Genomic DNA, 19,765 nt, shown 5'->3' with positions numbered 1-19,765 from the left:
GGGATGTCTCAGGCCAACCGCATCCCCCTTTTGTCAGAAGCACTCGGTTGCTAACGTGGTTGCTTTGTACTTCAGTCTTCTTTTGAGTCTAGGTGTTTCAAGAAATAATACCTCATGTTCATTCTGCACTTTCATCTTCAGATTGCACCATGTTTTATGGCAAATGCCTGGAAGCAGGGCCCAATTATGACTTCCTTTATCCTGATGGGAAGCCCCAAATGACAAGCTGCTTACGGGCGTGTCTCGGGCTCAGAGAGAACCCTGCCCTCCCAGACTCTGGGAAAATCAAGTAACTTCTCTCTGATCCTTAGTTTACTCATCTGTAAAATGGGATGTGAAGGCTCATACGTGTCTGCCAAGAGCCCTAAGATCTGGGGATGATAGGCACCGAGGAAGCAGGGAGGATAATTAGGCAACAGCTAATTGCTGGGATCCAATCAAGTGCCCATGAGAGACAGCCGCGCCTAACACACGCCAAACAGCCCTTCACACCTCCCTCGCGGTGAAAGTGGGTCTTTCTTTCTCTCTTTTGTAAGCCAAGCATCTATTATACTGCAGACATGACGCTGCTTGCTCATTAACTAGAATTTGGACAATAAAGGAGCTGCACAGTCTCTGGCCGGCCAAGCCTGCTTCCCAGCGTGAGGCCCCTGCAGCCGGGCTTCCGCACGCTCCCCCTGGGCGTCCAGCGCAGCCCGTAGCTGGAACCCCACTTGGCAGACACCTACTCAATCGTTTGAAGCGCGACGTGAGGGAACGTCTGCGTTGCCCAGAAAGAAACTCCCAGATGCACAAAATTCCATCCTAGCTTCAAGCAGGGGCAGCAGGCACAGCCTCAGAGGGGGAAAACCGCCCCAGCAACTGCTGGGTTGATCTCACGGGCGGGTGGCTGAGGCCAGGGACCCCTGTTTGTTAAAGCAACCCCCCCACACATCTGGGACCTGCTGCTGCCGGTGGAAGGGCCCCTGGGCCTGAGCGTCTGGGTGATACCTCGTGTGCATGCTGAACAAGCCCTGCCTCATCTGATGGGGGAAGAGGCACGCGTCAGCTGCTGCATCACGGAGTCCTGCCAGTGCCCAGCCCGATGTCTGTGTTGACCTTCTCAAGGGTTCTATGAGCGCCCATACACGTGTGTGCCCAGGTGTGCGAGTCTGCTTCCCTAGCCGTGTATCCCCGTTCACGTGTGTGCCCACGTGCGGGAGTCTGCTTCCCTAGCTGTGTATCCCCGTTCACGTGTGCCCATGTGTGCAAGTCTGCTTCCCTAGCCGTGTATCCCCGTACACGTGTGCGCCCACATGCGCGAGTCTGCTTCCCTAGCCGTGTATCCCTGTTCACGTGTGTGCCCACGTGCGGGAGTCTGCTTCCCTAGCTGTGTATCCCCGTTCACGTGTGCCCACGTGTGCAAGTCTGCTTCCCTAGCCGTGTATCCCCGTACACGTGTGTGCCCACATGCGCGAGTCTGCTTCCCTAGCCGTGTATCCCCGTTCACGTGTGTGCCCACGTGCGGGAGTCTGCTTCCCTAGCTGTGTATCCCCGTTCACGTGTGCCCACGTGTGCAAGTCTGCTTCCCTAGCCGTGTATCCCCGTTCACGTGTGCCCACGTGTGCGAGTCTGCTTCCCTAGCCGTGTATCCCCGTTCACGTGTGTGCCCAAGTGCGCGAGTCTGCTTCCCTAGCCGTGTATCCCTGTTCACGTGTGTGCCCACGTCTGCGAGTCTGCTTCCCTAGCCGTGTATTCCCGTTCACGTGTGTGCCCAGGTGTGCGAGTCTGCTTCCCTAGCTATACATACCTGTACACGTACTGCCCACGTGTGCATGTGTGTACACAGATGTGCATGTGTTCACATGTAACCATGTGTAGGGGACTCGGACACCCCCAGGACGAGCCTCCTGCCCCACGAGGGGCCGGAAGGGAGCAAGAGACCACAAAAGGACGCCCCAGGAGACACTGTGCCAACAGAGTGTTGGGGACTGCAGCCAGGACCCCCCACACAAGCGCAGAGCTCCAGGAGCGGGGGGACGGCCCCTCACCCCGGGCGTCACCCTTACTTGACGGAGTGGTTCCAGAACACGCAGACGGGCTTGGTGCGCTCCTCGGTCTCCAACAGGACGTGCTCCACCAGGACGGGCCTCTCCAGGGGGCTCGGGAGGGCAGCCCCCTCGCTGTACACCGCGGCGCTCACCACCGGCGTGTTAATGACCGGCCGGTTAGGCAGCCTGGGCGGAGAAGCGAGAGCAGGGGGAAAGGCGCGCTTAGAAGACACGGGTCTCAAGCCCGGGCGCCGCCGCCGGGAGCCCGCAGCGCAGACGTCTCTCCAGCAGGCCCGGAGCCCAGCCGCTGCCCCCGAGAAGCGCCCCGGCCGTGGCGGCGGTTCCACGGCTGCCGGCACCGGTCACCTCGGCGCCAAAGGCGGACTTGGGAAATTTAAAAGGAAGAGAAGGAAGGCAGGTGCGCGAAGGTGTCGCGCCGGTCACACACAGCCGCGGAAAGCCTGGAAACCACGGGAGGGTACAGTAAACAGAGCTCGCGGCCGAATCTCATGCAGGCGTGAAGGAGGAACTTGAAGACCACAGGGCCAGGGACGGGTGTGGAAAGGGACTCGCAGGTTGACCAGTGAAGCCCCGGTGGGCGCCCACCTCTGCTGGGGCCACGAAGCCCGAGGGCAGCTCTCGTTTCTCTGGCCAGTGCTGACCTGGCAGCTAGTGGGGCCGCCGGCCGCCCGAGGCGCACAGATGTGGGACAGGTGTGGGGGCCGGCCCCTCGGCGCGGGAATGACACCGCTGGGCCCCATGCGGTGACAGGGCCTATGGAGGCCGAGCGGGGCGTGTGCTGGGGAGGGGGCTGCCGGGCAGCAACACCAGGGAAGGGCCTGCCCGGACGCCCAGAACCTTCCAAGGGAGCTCTCAGGGAGGTGGTCTGCGGCCGTGGGCCTGGCTCATGGGGAACGTCCTCACACGGATGCTCGGGCGCTGGAGGCTGTGACCTGGGAAAGCCCCTCGGAATGCTCCGGAAACAGGCCTTACCGGAGGCTGCGGCGATCGGGGTCATAGTGCTCGGGCAGGAGCTGCCCCAGCATCCGGTAGATGATGACGAGGGCGACGGCGAACCGGCCAGGCTCGTCAGGGTGCCTCTTCTGCCTCCTGAACAGGGCCTCCCTCTCGGCGCCGGGCTCCAGGCGCGCCGTCTGCGGGGCGGCCTTCCGACCGGCCGGCCTCACCGTGGGGCTCTCTGCAACGCAAGCAGAGCGTGAGCAAGGGGCCTGCGTTCCCAGCAATCCGCTTCCTACGGGAACAAGTGCCTCCTGAAATCACAGATGCTCTGTGGGGCCCCGACAGATTAAACACGGAGCCCCCACACAACCGCAGCATCGCGGCTTCCAGAGGCTGGGGGCGGGGATGGGGCACAGACTGTCAGTCCTGGGGACGATGGTGGGGGTGCCTGTGCAACCCGGTGGACGGACCTAACGTTACTGAACTCCGCCCCAAAGTGGTCAGGATGGTGCCACTTAGGCGCGTCTCGGCACAATTCGGGGAAAAGCAACAGCTGTTAGGGGCTGACCAGCCGATTCCAACACCCCAGGCAGCACGCAGGAGGGACAGGGGACCGCTCGAGTGGGTTTGTGCCCCATGTTTTGATTCCGTGTGAATCATGGGTGTATTTGAAGTTGTACGCGCCCTAGGGATGCAAGAAGCTGGGTACGGCCCTCGTAAATACGTCAGTACACATATTTTAGGGTGTAGATGCTCACACTATCTTGCACTGACCGGGGTTGGAACCTTCCCCAGTCCCTGTGTCCACACAGGATTACAGGAGGGGCTATCAGTCCTCCCCGTCCCACCAGCAGAGGGACACTCTCCTCCGATGCCCTGTTAACCTGGCCACACTCGCCCACGTTCTCAAGAACCGACAAAATGTTCGAGAAATGCTTGCCCAAAAGTCACCTCTGCAAATACCCAGACCACTTGGTGCCGAGCACGGCTTGCTGAGCTTGGGCTCCAGGGAGGGCTGAGCCCTGAGGGCCGGGGGTTCTGGGAGGGGCAGGGCCTGGGAGACGAGCCTGCGGAGGGGCTGTGAGGTGCGGCGGGGGAGGGACACTGGACACTGAAAGGCCCCAGCTCAGAACAGCTCACCGGTCCCGGCAAAATGCCGTGTGACCAACCGGTGTCTTCCCCTCTGAGGCGGGCACGCGCACCTTCGACGTCCTCCTGACCCTGCTCAGGGTTGACCGATGACTGGTCAACAACACTGCTCAGCCACACTCAGGCCGGTCAGCGAGCCGCCCCCAGCTTCTCCTCCGGGGGGAGGCAGTGCAGGCTGTGGGCTTTCCTGCGTGAGAGGGCCAGGTGCTGCCCCAGGCCGGGCAACCCTGCCCGGACCTCCACTCATGGGCCAGACGCCACCCAAGGGCTCAGACGTGACCTGGATGGAAGCAACTATCTCCACACAGCAAGGACATTTACGGGTTCTTCGCTCCTGGACGACCCCACAGAGTGGGGGCCAAATAAGGTGCTGATTCAGTCCCCCCGGGTCCTGCCACCTCTCATCTGCTTGCTCTGGAAGCGGGAGATGGTCTGACTCCCAGCGGTCGCTCGCCAGGGCTCCTCCTCCAGCAGGGCCACCTACTCCGGGCAGCCCACAAGCTGGCCTGCCATGTGATGAGTCAGGTGTTTGGGGAAATTGGAGGGGGAGGGGGTCACCGAAGGCCGGGGGCTGAGTCTTCGCATCAGTAAAAGAACGGGCGGGGTTTACCCCGTGGCGATACTTCTAGCTAACTGACAAGTTGAATGAAGCACCATGTACAGGGCCGAGGGAAGCACCAGAAGCTTCTCTCATGGGATCTTCTAAAGCAAATGAGACTCCAGTGCGTCCATTCCTGGTGCCTCGGGCTCAGAGAGGACCAGGGGTCAGTTCAGAAGCAGAAGCACGGACAATGTTTCTAGGTCAGGATAAGAGGCAACGTTTGCAGGGACCGCACGTACATCATTGCTGACAGTGGCTGTGAACACGGCTGAATGTGCTAGAAACCCAGATCGGCCCCAAATCACAGTTTGAAAGACAGGGTCCCAGTGGATCCCACATTGGAGTAAAATCCTCTTTAAAAGGTTCTGAATAATAATGCCACATGGCTGACAAAACTAACTTACTAAAAACGTTTCAAATTTTAAATTGTCCATTATAGAATTTTACGTTTTCAAGTCCCCATTATCTTGAAATGTTTTCAGTAACTGGAGTGGATCTGTGAAAAATATACTTTAAGAAATTACAGGGGTGCCTGGGTGGCTCAGTCGTTAAGCATCTGCCTTTGGCTCAGGTCATGATCCCAGGGTCCTGGAATCGAGCCCCGCATCGGGCTCCCTGCTCAGCGGGAAGCCTGCTTCTCCCCCTCCCCCCTCCTCGTGCTCTCTCTCTCGCTCTCTTTCTCAAATAAATAAATAAAATCTTAAAAAAAAAGAAAATTCCAAATGTTTAAGCCATTTGGTAATATAATCCTAAACCAGGACTGAAGAACCGGCTTGTTTTCGGGGTTGGGGTGGATTCTCAAATTTTACCCACACACAGAGACAGCTTCCCCCCCCGCCCAGTGGGAAAGACTAGCGCACATGTGATTTAAGCGCTCTCTAGTTCGTCATGCCACGAGTTAGCCAAGTTCCCGCAAGAAATGCCCCAGCACAGCGGTGGGGTCTGACGTCAGCTAACGCCCCACGGCTGGCCCCGTTTTCAGGGCACGCATGTGACGTGCACCCACACAACATGCTCTGCTACTAAGAACCGTGTTGTTTCTTCGTACAGGACCCTCAGAGGGCCCCCCGCCCCCCTGACCGGTGGGACTCCCAAGGGCAGCCGTGCCGTCTATGGGGCTTCACCTTTGCGCTCCGGTGGTTTGAAGAAGTCAGCCGAGAAGAACACCGAGGACTCCAGCTCCTTGGGGAACTCGTCGCGAATGTCCTCGAATCGCGGCACCCTGGCTCCCGTGAAGTTGAACGTGTCGAAGATGTCGACGGCCAGAACTGCGGGGACAGGTCCCCCTTGTCATCCATCCCCCAGCTCCTCCCACCGAGAGCCTCCTCCATCGGCACCACCATGTCCAAACCGACCACAGCCACCGCCCTGACCAACAACACCCTTCCTAACAGAACCGACTTCTACTTTGCCGCGCTCCCCGGACCCGCCGAGAGTCACACAGCGCAAGCGCTGAGTGTGAAGTGAGACATCACGGCGGCACTGGGGACGGTCCGGCCGGGGTATGACAGAGAGAAGGCCAGACAAGCAGTAACCCGCTCCCTGTCCGGCAGAGCAGAGCCCGAGCAGACACTCGGACTGACCCAAGGGGCTCCTGACTCCTGCTGGTTCTTGGAGGCTTCGGGCACCTATCTCTGTTGGCACTGACCGCCACTGCTCTGAGGGGCCTGGTGACGGACAGGCCAACAGTCACCCCTGCATGCCCCAGGGTCACCCCCCAAAGTCCTCCCACTGAGCTGACTGGTTCAACAACCCCCCCAGTAGGAAGGGTGCCCACAAGCTGCCTATACGGGCAAGGGCCGGGCTCCCACCCCAAGCTGCTGGGTGGTCGGGGATGGGTGAGAGCCCTGGAGCCGGGGACAGGACACGGGAGGACAGACGGGGCGCCCGGGGCAGGACGGATGCTCCTGGTCACAGAGCTTCAGGGACAACACCAGAGAGGCTGTGGGAAGAGGCCGTCAGGACACTTGGAACTGCCTGAATGCTCCAGAAGGGCCTGGGGTGCACGCTGCACCATGTCCGAGTCCTGTCCAGCCCTGAGGCCAGCTCCGCAGGCCCTCCTCCAGGACAGGAGCAGGAACGCCCAGCACGCTCATCCTTCTTTCCTGTCCCCAGTGATGACGGGGCCCTGAGCCCACCTCCACCCTGGCACAGGGCAGGCCCAGTCGGGGGCTCCAGAAGGGCCCAGGCGCAGACTGCCCAAACATCTCTGGCCTGCACGGGAGGCCGCAGGGGTCACGTGAGGGCCGCCACTTTAGGTTATGGCTCGGACCCCTCTGGTGATGGGTATGCATGAAGCCATCGCCCAGTGCTGCCTGAGCATCCCCCACCTGGGTGCCTAATAAACATTTGCAAGAGGAGAAAGCGAGGGCCCTCACCTGTAGGAGGGGCCCACCCCCACCCAGGTATTTGGCCAGCTCTGTCTGGATGGGTGGGGTAGGGGCTGGTTCTACCATCTGGGGCTTTCTCCCCTTGAAGGAACCTGATCCTTTAAACCCCTGGACCTCAGGGTGGCACCTCCTGGGCACTAGGGGTGACTTGGTTCACAAGGTATCTGCTCTGTTTGATCTTCAGCCCCTGACTCAGGGAGGGCAGACATCCCCCTGCCGCCCAGGTCCCTTGTCCTTCCCTGGGGTCTGCGCCTCTTCCAGTGAGCCTGGAGGGCTGGACCTGCAGCCAGACCCCGGGCCTTCTCCCCTAGACAGTCTCACACCCACGGCCTGAGAGGCCTGCAGACCTCCGAGGGTGAGCCAGCAGCTCTTCCTCTGATCTGCCCCCGATTCCCTGGGCCTGGGAGTGATGTGTGGGTTTCCTTGGTTCAGCTCTGAAAGGCTGGACAAGGAGGGTCCTGTCTCCCTATTTGCAGACAAGGAACCAGAGGCCAGAGCTGGTGACCCTCTCCTACAGACGGCCCAGCAGGGGCCACCCCCCAGACAGGCCCCGGGGGTCCGGCCCCCCAGCCAGCCGGCCCGCGGCCCTTACTCATGTTGGCCGTGACGATGACAAAGGGCCTCAGGTAGGTCCTCCGCACGTTGCGCACCACGTTGCTGAAGTAGGCCTCGAAGCCCCTCAGCAGCTGCACCGCACCCCCCTCGCTCCGCTGGATCTGCTCCCACGCGGCCTGTGTGTCCGGGGCCAGGAGCGCACTGCCCGTGCGGACGACGTCCTGCTCAGACAGACAGACAGACAGACAGCGCTCAGCGGGTGAGTGAGGCCGGCCCGAAGAGGCTGAGCCAACGCGGCAGGGGGCGCGCCAGGCTCTGGAGAGGCTCTAGTGCCCCGAGACGTGGCTGGGCAGGGTCAGACAGGGGGCCAGGTCCTTGGTGGCAGGCCCGCGTCAGGGAGAGGCTCTGCTGGGGGTTCCCCACGTACACTCGAGACGCAAAGGGCAGAAGGCACGTGGAGGGCCCTTGGTTACGTCAGAACCCCAACCCCACTGCCGCCCCCCGCTGACCAGGTAGGGACTCAGCCCAAGGACACACTGCGGGCTACCCCGTGGTGACATGCCTGACCCCCCAACCCACACGTCTCAGACAGTATGTGAACCAGGCTATTGGCAGGGCCTCCAGCATGGAAACCAGGACGGGAATGTCTGCTTGCAAAGAATCCAAAATGGCAACAAACTCCATCGGCCCAAACTCAGGCCTGGATGGAAATGCAATCGAGGGGACTCTGCCTCGGTGTGGATGGAGGGGTTCCCTGGGGGTCTGTGTGGATAGAGAGGTCCTGGGGGTCTCTGTGTGGATGGGGAGGGTCGCTGGGGGTCTTTATGTGGATGGGGAGGTGCCCTGGGGGTCTCTGTGTGGATGGAGAGGTCCTAGGGATCTCTGTGTGGAGAGGTTCCCTGGGGGTCTCTGTGTGAATGGGGAGGTTCCCTGGAGGTCTGTGTGGATAGAGAGGTCCTGGGGGTCTCTGTGTGGATGGGGAGGGTCCCTGGGGGTCTCTGTGTGGATGGGGAGGGTCCCTGGGGGTTTCTGTGTGGATGGGGAGGGTCCCTGGGGGTCTGTGTGGATGGAGAGGTTCCCTGGGGGTCTCTGTGTGGATGGGGAGGTTCCCTGGAGGTCTGTGTGGATAGAGAGGTCCTGGGGGTCTCTGTGTGGATGGTGAGGGTCCCTGGGGGTCTCTGTGTGGATGGTGAGGGTCCCTGGGGGTCTCTGTGTGGATGGGGAGGTGCCCTGGGGGTCTCTGTGTGGATGGGGAGGTGCCCTGGGGGTCTCTGTGTGGATGGGGAGGTGCCCTGCGGGTCTGTGTGGATGGGGAGGTCCTGGGGGGGGGTGTGGATGAGAAGGTTCCCTGGGGTCTCTGCATGGATGGGGAGGTCCTGGGCGCGGGTCTCTGCGTGGATGAGGAGGTCCTGGGGGTGTGTGGATGGGAAGGTTCCCTGGGGTCTCTGCATGGATGGGGAGGTCCTGGTGGGAAGGTCTCTGTGTGGATGGGGAGGTTCCCTGGGGGTCTCTGTGTGGATGGGGAGGTGCCCTGGGGGTCTCTGTGTGGATGGGGAGGTGCCCTGCGGGTCTGTGTGGATGGGGAGGTCCTGGAGGTGTGTGTGGATGAGAAGGTTTCCTGGGGTCTCTGCATGGATGGGGAGGTCCTGGGGGGGTGTGGATGGAAAGGTTCCCTGGGGTCTCTGCATGGATGGGGAGGTTCCCTGGGGGTCTCTGCATGGATGAGGAGGTCCTGGGGGTGTGGATGGGAAGGTTCCCTGGGGTCTCTGCATGGATGGGGAGGTTCCCTGGGGGTCTCTGCATGGATGAGGAGGTCCTGGGGGTGTGGATGGGAAGGTTCCCTGGGGTCTCTGCATGGGGGTCTCTGCGTGGATGAGGAGGTCCTGGGGGTGTGTGGATGGGAAGGTTCCCTGGGGTCTCTGCATGGATGGGAAGGTTCCCTGGGGGTCTCTGTGTGGATGGGGAGGTTCCCTGGGGGGTCTCTGCATGGATGGGGAGGTCCTGGGGGGTGTGGATGGAAAGGTTCCCTGGGGGTCTGCATGGATCAGGAAGCTCCCTATGGGCTCTGTGTGGATGGAGAATTCTCCCAGGGGTCTGCGTGGATGGGGAGGCCTGCAAGGGAGTCCAGAGGAATCACGGGCTGACAATGCTCACTGCCCAGCAGTTTACAAATGTCAGGATGAACGAGCGTCTCCTCACCAACAATTCTAAACACATTTCTTAGGGGCCAATTACTTAAGCACAAAACAGGATGGTCTTCGCAGGAGACATCATGGTCTCCGAAAGCAGGACCCCGAGGAGGGAGCAGAGACTCTGGAGCCCCCTTACAAGCTACGTGCCCCGGGCTCTCTTACCCGAGAGAGCAGGACCCCTCTTACAAAGTTTCCTTACCTGTAAAATGGGACGGTAACCACACACCGTCACAGGACGTGTGGGCAGTGAGTGGCTAATTCACGTAAGCCACGCAGACCACTGGCCGGTACTAAGGGTCAGTTGTCAGTGACTGTGACAGTCCCCACCACCAAGACCGTGACCCGCATGTGCCCTCCCCGAACACTGGCACTCAGTCTCACCGGTCACCGCGCTGGCCCAGCTCAGGGGCAGAATGTGACCTTTTGCCCTGAGGACACAGGGAGCAGCGATCTCGCTCAGCTGAGCACGGGCCCCGGCCACCCTCAAGTCCCCACAGGACCGCGGGGCCCACAGCTCGGCCTCAGCCTGTGGGCCCCCCGAGGGCGACCCGCGCACACCCGCACCTGGTGGAAGTCGGCGTCCCGCGTGGCCGCCAGCTCGAAGCCCTGTTGGCGGCTCTCATGCAGTAGCACGCGGGCCAGCAGCTGGTAGGCCGTGCGCACGTCGTTGCCGAAGAGCTGGCCCGTGTGCTGCGTGGCATTCCGCAGCGCCTTGGCCAGCCGCAGGGACCGGTCGCCGTCCATCCGCGTCTCGTTCCGGCTCAGCTTCTCGTTCTGGGAAGGGGGAGCACACGAGACGTTTGCACACCTACCGCAGCTGCTTTGCTCCTTCCTGTGATTCAGAAATCTGTTACTCTCTGGTAGAAACTCCCTCTTCAGGCAAGAACTTGAAAACCCCCAAACCAAACAGGAGCGTTGGCTGTTAACTCTGGCACCAAAAAGGAGGGACTGTCAGGCCAGAAAGCGCTGGAAAGAGACACCAAGGGAAGAGGCAGTGACAAAGGGTGAGGTCAGAGGCGGCGGGCCAGAATATGGGGACCCCCGAGTTTCCAGATCCAGACGCAGGGCTGGTCCTGACGGGAAGAGCGGCTGCGCTCCGCCGCGGGCGCCCAGAAGAGACGTGGGGTCCAGCAACGGTCCAGCCCCTGGCCAGCGGGATCCGGGGGCCCCCCAGCCCCCGAGCCCACCCCCGACCCCGTCCCTGAGCCCGCCCGTGCGCGCGCACACGGCTCCCTAAGGTGAGGGCCTACCATGGCTTTGAGCTCCAGGAAGGAGACGGTGGTGCAGTTGAAGAGCTCCGCGGGCAGCCAGCCCTTCTCCCCACTGCAGTGTCGGACTGCGTTTCCTAGGGAACGGGGAACACGGAGGAAAACCTGGAATCCCAACTGTTAATTATGCTCGTTGACCTGTATGTACCTGAACCCCGTGTGTCGGGCGGAGGTGTGAACCCCAGGCGTAATGTGCACCCCTCGGCCAGCCCAGGGCCAGGCAGGTGCCACGGCCACAAGCTCTCTCCCTACACGCCTGGGGCCACGTCTGAAGCTGCCTGAGCCACCCGGCCACCGTGAGCAAACACGTGAGCAAGTCCACGAAAAGAGAAACCAGCTCCGTCGCTTGCCGAATACCCACAACGTCCATGGGCCCTGCGCATCTGCCACGAATCCAACTCGCAGTCGTGTGCTTTGGTGGGGCGTCTCCCTGGGTCTCCGGACACAGATACCACCCCCATTTTACAAAGAGAACCCGGCACTGGAAGCGGCGAAGCAGCCCGTCCACGTCCTGGCCAGCAGGCGTGTTTTAATGTTTGCATTATAGCCTTTCCGTGTTTTGTCATTTATTATTATTTTTTTATGATTTTTTTTTTTAAGATTTTATTTATTTATTCATGAGAGACAGAGGCAGAGGGAGAAGCAGGCTTCCCGCTGAGCAGGGAGCCCGATGCGGGACTTGATCCCAGGACCCTGGGATCATGACCTGAGCCGAAGGCAGACGCTTAACTGACTGAGCCACCCAGGCGTCCCTTGTCATTTATTAAGGAACAAGGTTTTATTTTCCCCCAACACTTCGGCTAAAGAAATGTTGTCCACGTAGAACATCCCCTGAGTTCCTGCAAGCCGCGTGCCTCGACTGAGCTCCTGCCTAGGATGGATGCCACAGGCCACGGTACTTACCCACGGATCCCCTGGGGCACGGCACTGCCGCTGGCTGCCCGAACCTGGTCTGCGGCCACCAGATGCCAGTCTCAAACGCTCTGGGACACCCACTGTAGATCACTGGGGTCACGGGGGGAAGGAAGGCTGCTCAGCCCGGCATGGCCATGCCCACAAAGGCACAGGGCTCTCCGCGTCCTCCGCCCCCACCAGGAACCGGACCCCTGCATCCTCCCCTCATCAGAGCTAGAACTGGGGAGGGGGTGACCCAGGCTCTGACCCGTGCCCTCCAGGAGGGCCACGCCAACAGAAGGCCAAGTGCGCGCTGTCAGACCACAAGGCTGCCGACCGCTCCCCAACCCCAGGAGTGCGCGGTGCACACGCAGACAGGGGCACGCCTGCAGGAGCCCAGCAGTGTGTCCCTCTGCAACACGGCCCAAGGGATCGAGGGGCAGCGCAGACCTTCACAGCCGAGCGCGGTGACCTCAGCGAAAGGGTTGTCACAGCGGTTGCACTGACGACCGATGACGCCGGACTTGCAGACACACTGCCCAGTGTCCATGTCACAGGCCCGGCTGTGGGAGCCGTGCGGGAAGCAGTCACACGGCAGGCACGCGTCCTGATCCGGGGGTCTGTAGTAATTCTCCTACGGAAGCCAGAAGCAGCGCATGGGACTCCAGGCGCCGGCAGAGGCTCTTCTCCCGCGGGATGCCTCCCAGCTGCGTCAAGGCTGGGCTCCTGGCTGCCCCCGCCGCCCTCCACCCACGTTCCCCCGCAGGCGGCTCCTTGGGCGCCCACCGTGCCGGACGGGGCAGGTGCACTCTCCGGGAAAGCACCCCTCTGACTTCTTAGCTAATACTTGGCGGGGGCCACCTGCCAACCTGTCCTCAAAAGTACAGGATTCAAATGGAGATTTATGTACAAGGATGGCCCTTGCTGTGTTTTTTCACTGTCAGAAGTTAGAAGGCACCTGAAGGTCCACCACTGGGCAGGTCAGGGTGATGGTCAAGAGCATGGGCTTCAGATTGCCAAGTCCCGAGTTTGTGCCTATCTCTGGCCACACCGCCCTTGCCGGTGACTCAAGCGTCCCCTGCTGAAGAGTGGGATGGGCTGTGACTCAGGCAGAGCCACGGCCAGTGTCCAGCCCCCGTGTCAGGCAGGAACACGGAACTGTCCCCACAGGGGGACCCAACCGTGTGTGTTGGAGTGCGTGGGCACTAACACGTTAGCGGTCACCCTGGGAGGGCGGATGGCCTCACTCTCACCTTTTAGGCACGCATCTGCATTTTCTGTAATTTCTGATGAGAAAAAACTGGAGGCACATTTTCCCCAAATCCCCTCCACGCCTCCCCCCACCCCACCGCCCACGGATGCGCCGACTGCCGTGTGGCTCCGTGGTTTGCCCGGTCCTGATCTGCTGCGGCCGGGGCAGTGTTTCATTTAAGCATTTCAGCAGACAACGTTCTGTTTCTGGAAGTGCTGGGCACACGTGGGACGTTCCTGGTATTAACCTGCCGGGAGTGCGGAGGGTGCCCGTGACGGCGATCTCCATTCCGCGGCCAGCAAGCCCATGCCTCACAGCACGTGCCCCTCATCCAGCGAGACAGATCCTTCTTCTGGGTTTCCAAGTACCGACAGCTCAACAGCCGTGCAGACACGATTCTGAAGGTCCGTGGCCTTTCCCAGGATGCCGCGGGGGACGGTTTCCCGTGGCCTGGCCCGAGAGCCTGGCGGCCGGCCTGACGCGGGGAGGAGGTGACTCCGTGCCACACAGAACCACAGACACCCCGGGTGGGGTGTGGGTGAAGAAAGTTCAGCCATCATCGAGAGCCAGTTTGACAAAAGCCCAGGAAAACGGAAGGCAGGACAGTGGTTGGTGCTGAGGATGAGCTAACCTCACAGAAACTGCCGTTTCCTGTTACCAGCTGGGTGTGGGGCTGAGGACCCAGCTCTCAGGGTCCAAACCGGGGTCCACGTGAAGACCGGTCCGGAGCACTCAGTGCCTCGGTGAGCAGCCACTTCTCCGGGCTCAGGACCTGCGTGTGTGTGCGTGCCTGTGTGTGCACGTGGATGTGTGTGTGCCACGTGGGCGAGCACGAGGCCGTCTCTCGGGGTGGCCGCCTGAGGGGGTGGGGACGCGGCCAGGCTCACCTTACACTGGCACTGCCCGTTGGTCTTGTTACAGTCGGGATCAAAGCCTTTGCTGACGGCACAGTGACAAGGTCCGCACACGGGGTTCCCCCACCAGCCTTTGGGGCACGGAAGGTCAACCCTGTTGGGGAAACAGCAGAGGGAAGGTGTGCATAACTGTCCTCGGGGCCAGAGGAAGATGTTGGAGGCCAGGAGCCTCACCTGGCCTGCTTCTGGGCCCCTCCCTCCCCCTGGGGTGGCCTCAGTTTCCCCCTTGCTGGTTCCCAACCTCACTCACCCTTAGGATCCCAGACTCCAGGGGCCCCTTGTCTGGAAGGCTTTTACCACAAAACTTATTTCTAAAATGATTTATTGGCTCACGCTTTCCTTCTACCTGGAAGACACAGGTGAGTGCCCCAACCTGGGCTTCCTAGTAGCGTGACCTCGCCGCGCCCCCTCCAGTGGGGATGGCACTGATCTGCGCTCACTCTGTCCGAGCGCCCACATGACAGCGCCTGGCTCAGGGGGAGCTCAGGGACAGGGGAGCCCACTGCCGGGCCAACCGCAGCCGCAGCCCCGACGGAGCCCACGGAGCCCACAGAGCCCGGCTGCCCTGGGTCACCTTCCTGCAGGGCCCAGGGGATCTGTCAACACAAGGTCCCCGGCGGGCGGTTCCTCAACACGGGGTTCTGGGGCATCCATGCTTTCCCGGGTACCCTGAGGCAAACACTGTCCACGTCCCCCCAGACGCCCAGAGCCACCTTCCCACACACAGTCATCTCCGTGCAGCCAGGGGCTGGGCCCGGGGGCTCAGGATCAGGACAGGGGCCCAGTCCTGCTCTCGAGAGCCCAGCAGGCCCCGAGATGTGGGACATTGGAGGTCCCGAGGTCAGGCTCGCCCCTCCCAGGCTCTGGCCACTGCCTGTCGCTGTCACCCCTCATCCACTCTCAACCTGCTCACTCACCTGAGCGTCACCTGCAGACCACCTACCTGTGGGATGCACGCCCCCAACCAAATCCTTCAGGCACCTCAAAATGAAGTGCCATCCTGTGCTTACTGTCTCAGCTAATGCCATTCCATCCATCCACCCGCCCGGCCAGCAGTCAACCTCTCGTACTCACTTGCTCACCGGGCAAGCAATTATTATGTACTGGCCCTGGGTATAGTTAATTAGATGGCAGCATGGGCATAAAAAGAACCACAGCAGACCGGCTGAGCCGGGGGCTCCAGTCAGACGTTCACGGATCTGCATGTACAGTGGGGGGGACCCCAGAGCTCTGGTGCACCCCTTCTCCCTACGGCCTCCTCAGCCCTCTGTGCCTGCAGGGCCAGCCCCTGGGGACACGCCCGCCTCCGGCTTCCGCCTGTTCCTCCCGCGCTCCACGCGGCAGCCGGGGCCCCGAGACCCGGCCTCCAGCCTGCCGTGTTTCTGCGGGGCTGCCTCGGCCTCCACAAGCCACGCTCCGTTCCCGGCTCGCAGGGCAGGTCCCTGCACCTCGGCGGCCGCCTGCTTCGTGCAGACGCAGCCGCAACGTCGTGTGTTTCTGGAGTGGAAACATGCTCCGACGGGGTTAGTTTGAGATGCTCGGTGAGATTCTTATTCATTTCGTGACAAATTTGAAAAAAAAACTATGCCCGTGTTAGCCACAGTTCTATGTCTTTGCGTGAAATGACCAAGGGGAGAAGAGACGTCAGGGGAGACGTGGCGGCCGAACTCCGCAAGGGGGGTGCTCTTACTTGTTCTCGCAGTACTGGCCATAGTGACTGGACCCACACTCACACGCGTAGCCCCGCGGGGACCCGGGCTTGTGCACACACGCCGAGACGTGCTCGCAGGGGTTCAGATGGCACACGTCCACACACTGCCTTCCAAAGTACCCTGTGGGGACAGGCCGGCATTATCGCCACCCCAGAACCTGCCTGCGGCACTCCACGTCCCCCCTCAGAGTCGGAGCCAGAGCCTCCAGGTTAAGACATCTCGGGCCATCCGTGTCGTCCCCAGACTCCACTTCCCGTGCTCCGCCACCACGGAGGGACGGGGTGGAGACGCTCGGAGTCACGGGACACACCAGTGTTTGGTGGGTCGGACCTGGACATGCAGACACGAGGGCCTCCCGGGTCGCCCTCCACTGGGGAGGGCAGGAGGCGCGGGGGAGGGAGTCCCGGCCACCCCAGGTCACACGGTGGATGGGTACCAGCCACGCAGGATGGTGGCACCTCAAAATCCAGAGGTGGCTACTAGAAGTATAATCTTTGAAAGCGTGGATTTTTCACGAATTCTCTCCCTCAGCTCATCGTGTGCCCTGAGGATAAAGCCTAAAGTGTTCCCCCATGTCCCAAGTGAGGACCAGACGTGGGAACGAACTTAGAGAAGAGAGGGCCCCTCTCCTTGGTTACAAAACAGGGCTCAGGCCTCCACAGACCCTCCCCACTGATGGGGGTGCTCCAGCTTCACCTTCCCGATGTATTCGCAGCACCAAAGCACTGCCCTCTGCTGATGGGCTTCAGGACAAGGGGGTGTGGGCGTGGGGCTCCCACCTTTGTCACAGATGCAGGAGTAGCCGTCCCAGGCATCGTGGCAGCGGCTGTGCTGAGGGCAGGGGCTGGAGGTGCACGGGTCCTGCACGTCACAGCCGTCCTTCACCCTGACCTTGAGGGCGTCATTCATGTTCAGCGTGGCGATGTTGGTGGACGTCTCCCCCATTCTCACTCCCTGAGTTAAAAAGGGGGCAGCCGGATTCAGTCCAGCGTCTTGGGGTTGGAGGAATCTCAAAAGATAGCGGGGGTTAAGAGAGCCCCAAATTCTCTCTGGTCCCCCAAAAGGAACAACGTCTCATTTATGTGCAGAGCTGGGACTGGCATGGGGAAGGGCAGGGTCACTTCTGCTGCCTTCAGGCATGTGCTCCAGGCACGCAGACCGGCTGCCCGGAACCAAAGACCACGTGAGTCCACGTTCCCATAATTCCATGCTTGGTGTCATGAAGAAAAAGTAAATGAGGGTGGCGGAAGGTTGTGGCCACTGATGAAGGGAGGCGAGGCGCCTCGTGGGAGAAGGGGGCATCCTGGCAGAGAATGGGGACCACGTGGGGCCGCCCACGGCAAGTTCCACATTGGAGGATGGCGGACAGGTGGAAGGCGGTCACTGGGGAGGGTGGGGGCGGTGAAGGGGAAGGCACGCAGGGAGTTTATTTCTCTGCCGTGGGAGGCCAGGGGGACACGAGCGGAGCTACTTGATAAACAGCTCACTCTGGCTGCCGCTAGAACACCTGCTCCAGGGGACGACGGTGACACTCGTTCAGGTGAGTGTGGGGGGGAGGGGCCACATTCCACACAGGACATGAAGGCAGAGCTGCAGCTGACGGACCGTGGCGCGGTGATGGGGATGCAGGGGGGCGTCTGGAGGGGGACTGTGGGGAGCATGGGTCTAAGCTGGAAGCAGGATCTGCTAAGGCGGGGTTGGCTGTGAGACAAATTATTCATTTACTGAAAACCAGGAGGTTGACCAACGGCACTGCGGGCGGCCCCCACGGCTCAGCCGTACCTGCATGCAGCCCCGGAAACCGCGGCGCACCGTGACCTTATCTTCCGACACACCGCCCACAACGATGCTTCTCATCTTCAACCCCGGGAGCTGGTTCCCGATCTGCACCGTGTCCTATGCAAAGAGAGGGGGGCTACATCCACCACGCTGGAAACATCTTCTGGGAAGAAGATGCTCGAAGGCTAAAACACGGTCACTTTGGCAAACTCCCCACAGCCCGAGGGCACTGGGCCTCCGAACAGGGGGGTGAGCCAGGCTGCCTGTGTGTGACGGGCAGGAGTGGGAACCAGGTCGCAGGACACCTGTCCACATCCCAGCACAGCCAAGAGGGCAAACTGGGGGGACATGGGCAATGCTACCACCTCTGTAATGGGCGCCACAAATGAGTCACTCCAAGACAACCCTGGTGAACTAGGGAGATGGCAGCAAATCTAAAATACGTCCACCGTGGCAGGAATCTAAGGAAGTCCCTGCTGGACCCTCAGGCCCTGGAAGGCTGAACTCTGAACACGACAGCTATTTATTCTCAGAACCAAGTGGGAGATGAGCCTGGACTCCAGGGGCACAAAAATCACGAGGAGCCCCTGAAGTATCCCAGAAAAAAAGGCCTCTTGTTAGTGTCTGCAAACTGTGGAAATCCAGTGTGGCTCACCAAGCATGCGCTCAGTGAGCCCTGCCTGGAATGCCACTTGCCCGTCCAGGACGGGGGCACCTGTCTGGTGTCCCTCGGCCTCCTCTGCTACCCAGGGCTCATCTCTTGCCCACCTTCACGCACCACCCATACTGAGGGAAATGACCCATGCGCTGTTCATCTTTGTACCCCAGAGGCATGGCACCGAGGACACAGTCTTACTCAGGACAGCTTTGCTAAAAGAAACCACCACGGAAGGCAGTAACAGCACCATGATGGGACACACAGACAGAGCCCAGTTCTGAGTCCAGGAGCTGACCATCTGGAAGGGCGCTGAGGTACAGACACTGGTGACCATAGCATAAGGCAGAATGTGAGACCCAAACTCAGGGGGGCCCAGAATGTGTGACCCCAAATCCTGTAGGGCTCTGGCCGATCCTGGCACATGAGGGGGTCACTCCGTTCTCCCATGGGCCCAGTGAAGGTGACTGTTCCAAAGAGGATATAGGTGCCAACTCACCTGGTCCAACCCATAGTCCAAAGTCATGACCGCCAGGTACTTGATGTCTTTGCCCTCCTTGGCGCTCTTCAGTTCTATCAACAGGTGGTGCCACTCCCCGTCAGTCACACGTGACCTGGACAAGCTCATGGATGCCACATCTGAGGGACCATGGGACACCTCAAACTGGACATAGTTGTTTAGGATCTGGAGGACAGGGAGAGCCAGACCTACCAGTTGATGTGATGACAACAGAACAGAAAATGCTTTGCAGTCACTTAAATAGCAAAGCCATGAAAACAGACCTACTATAGGGCACTGGGCCAAAGACAGACTTAAAAATGAGGCCAAGTTTAATTTCTTATTGTTGCCTGGATCACTCTTTGGACTTACATGCCTTTTTCTGTGGCAAGAAGTGTCAAATGTGGACAGAGGGCGGGTAAGATAAAGCCCACTGGACTTAATTACTGGGAACAACCACAGATTCAGGTGAGTACTGAACTCTTATTTTTGGAGACCTATGTTTCACTTTATGACACAGGATTCAGGCCACTATGTTTATATATTTGTATTTAAAAAAACAAAACAAAACAAAAAAACAGCCACTGGCAAAGTAACTCGCCTAAGACACTCATGTTTTAAGAAAACATAGCCAGGAGTAATGCCAAGATCTCACTTCCCCTAATGAAGGAACTGGGTAGCTTGGACCAACCCTCCTCCTGAGAACACCTGGAAACACAAGACAAACACTAACGCACAGCCGTCTGAAGGCATCAGAATGACTCAAGGCAGAGTTACAGAGTCACAACCAGGAAGAAAATGGAAATCTGCAGAAGTGAGCTTGGTGTTCGCTCCCACTGACGGTTGACAGCTGGTTCTGGAAGACACAGCTGAGCCTGGAACTTGAGCAACCCTTTCCAGGCTCCTGGGGCTGGG

At 60.4% G+C, this 19,765-nt stretch overlaps 1 protein-coding gene across 1 annotated transcript in view; it reads right to left on the bottom strand.

Moving 5' to 3' along the window:
• The window catches only part of CELSR1 (cadherin EGF LAG seven-pass G-type receptor 1), a 139,000-nt gene that overhangs the window by 14,935 nt on the left and 104,300 nt on the right, over nt 1-19,765 (bottom strand). The window contains exons 10-22 of the mRNA XM_045872341.3: nt 18,851-19,036; nt 17,700-17,813; nt 16,697-16,871; nt 15,896-16,037; nt 14,179-14,299; nt 12,490-12,673; nt 12,049-12,150; nt 11,128-11,222; nt 10,442-10,651; nt 7,723-7,906; nt 5,865-6,008; nt 3,024-3,228; nt 2,049-2,216 (exon numbers count right to left, since the gene is read on the bottom strand). Coding sequence (XP_045728297.2) covers nt 2,049-2,216; nt 3,024-3,228; nt 5,865-6,008; nt 7,723-7,906; nt 10,442-10,651; nt 11,128-11,222; nt 12,049-12,150; nt 12,490-12,673; nt 14,179-14,299; nt 15,896-16,037; nt 16,697-16,871; nt 17,700-17,813; nt 18,851-19,036 — 2,030 coding nt within the window. The remainder of the gene's footprint in view (nt 1-2,048; nt 2,217-3,023; nt 3,229-5,864; nt 6,009-7,722; nt 7,907-10,441; nt 10,652-11,127; nt 11,223-12,048; nt 12,151-12,489; nt 12,674-14,178; nt 14,300-15,895; nt 16,038-16,696; nt 16,872-17,699; nt 17,814-18,850; nt 19,037-19,765) is intronic.

Source organism: Mirounga angustirostris, unplaced genomic scaffold (assembly GCF_029215605.1).
Source record: "Mirounga angustirostris isolate CCGP_5_RB_7025 unplaced genomic scaffold, mMirAng1.0.hap1 SCAF_5, whole genome shotgun sequence".
Taxonomy (NCBI): Eukaryota; Metazoa; Chordata; class Mammalia; order Carnivora; family Phocidae; genus Mirounga; species Mirounga angustirostris.
Note: the sequence above shows the minus strand (reverse complement) of the source record. Positions and strands in the feature narration are given on the sequence as shown.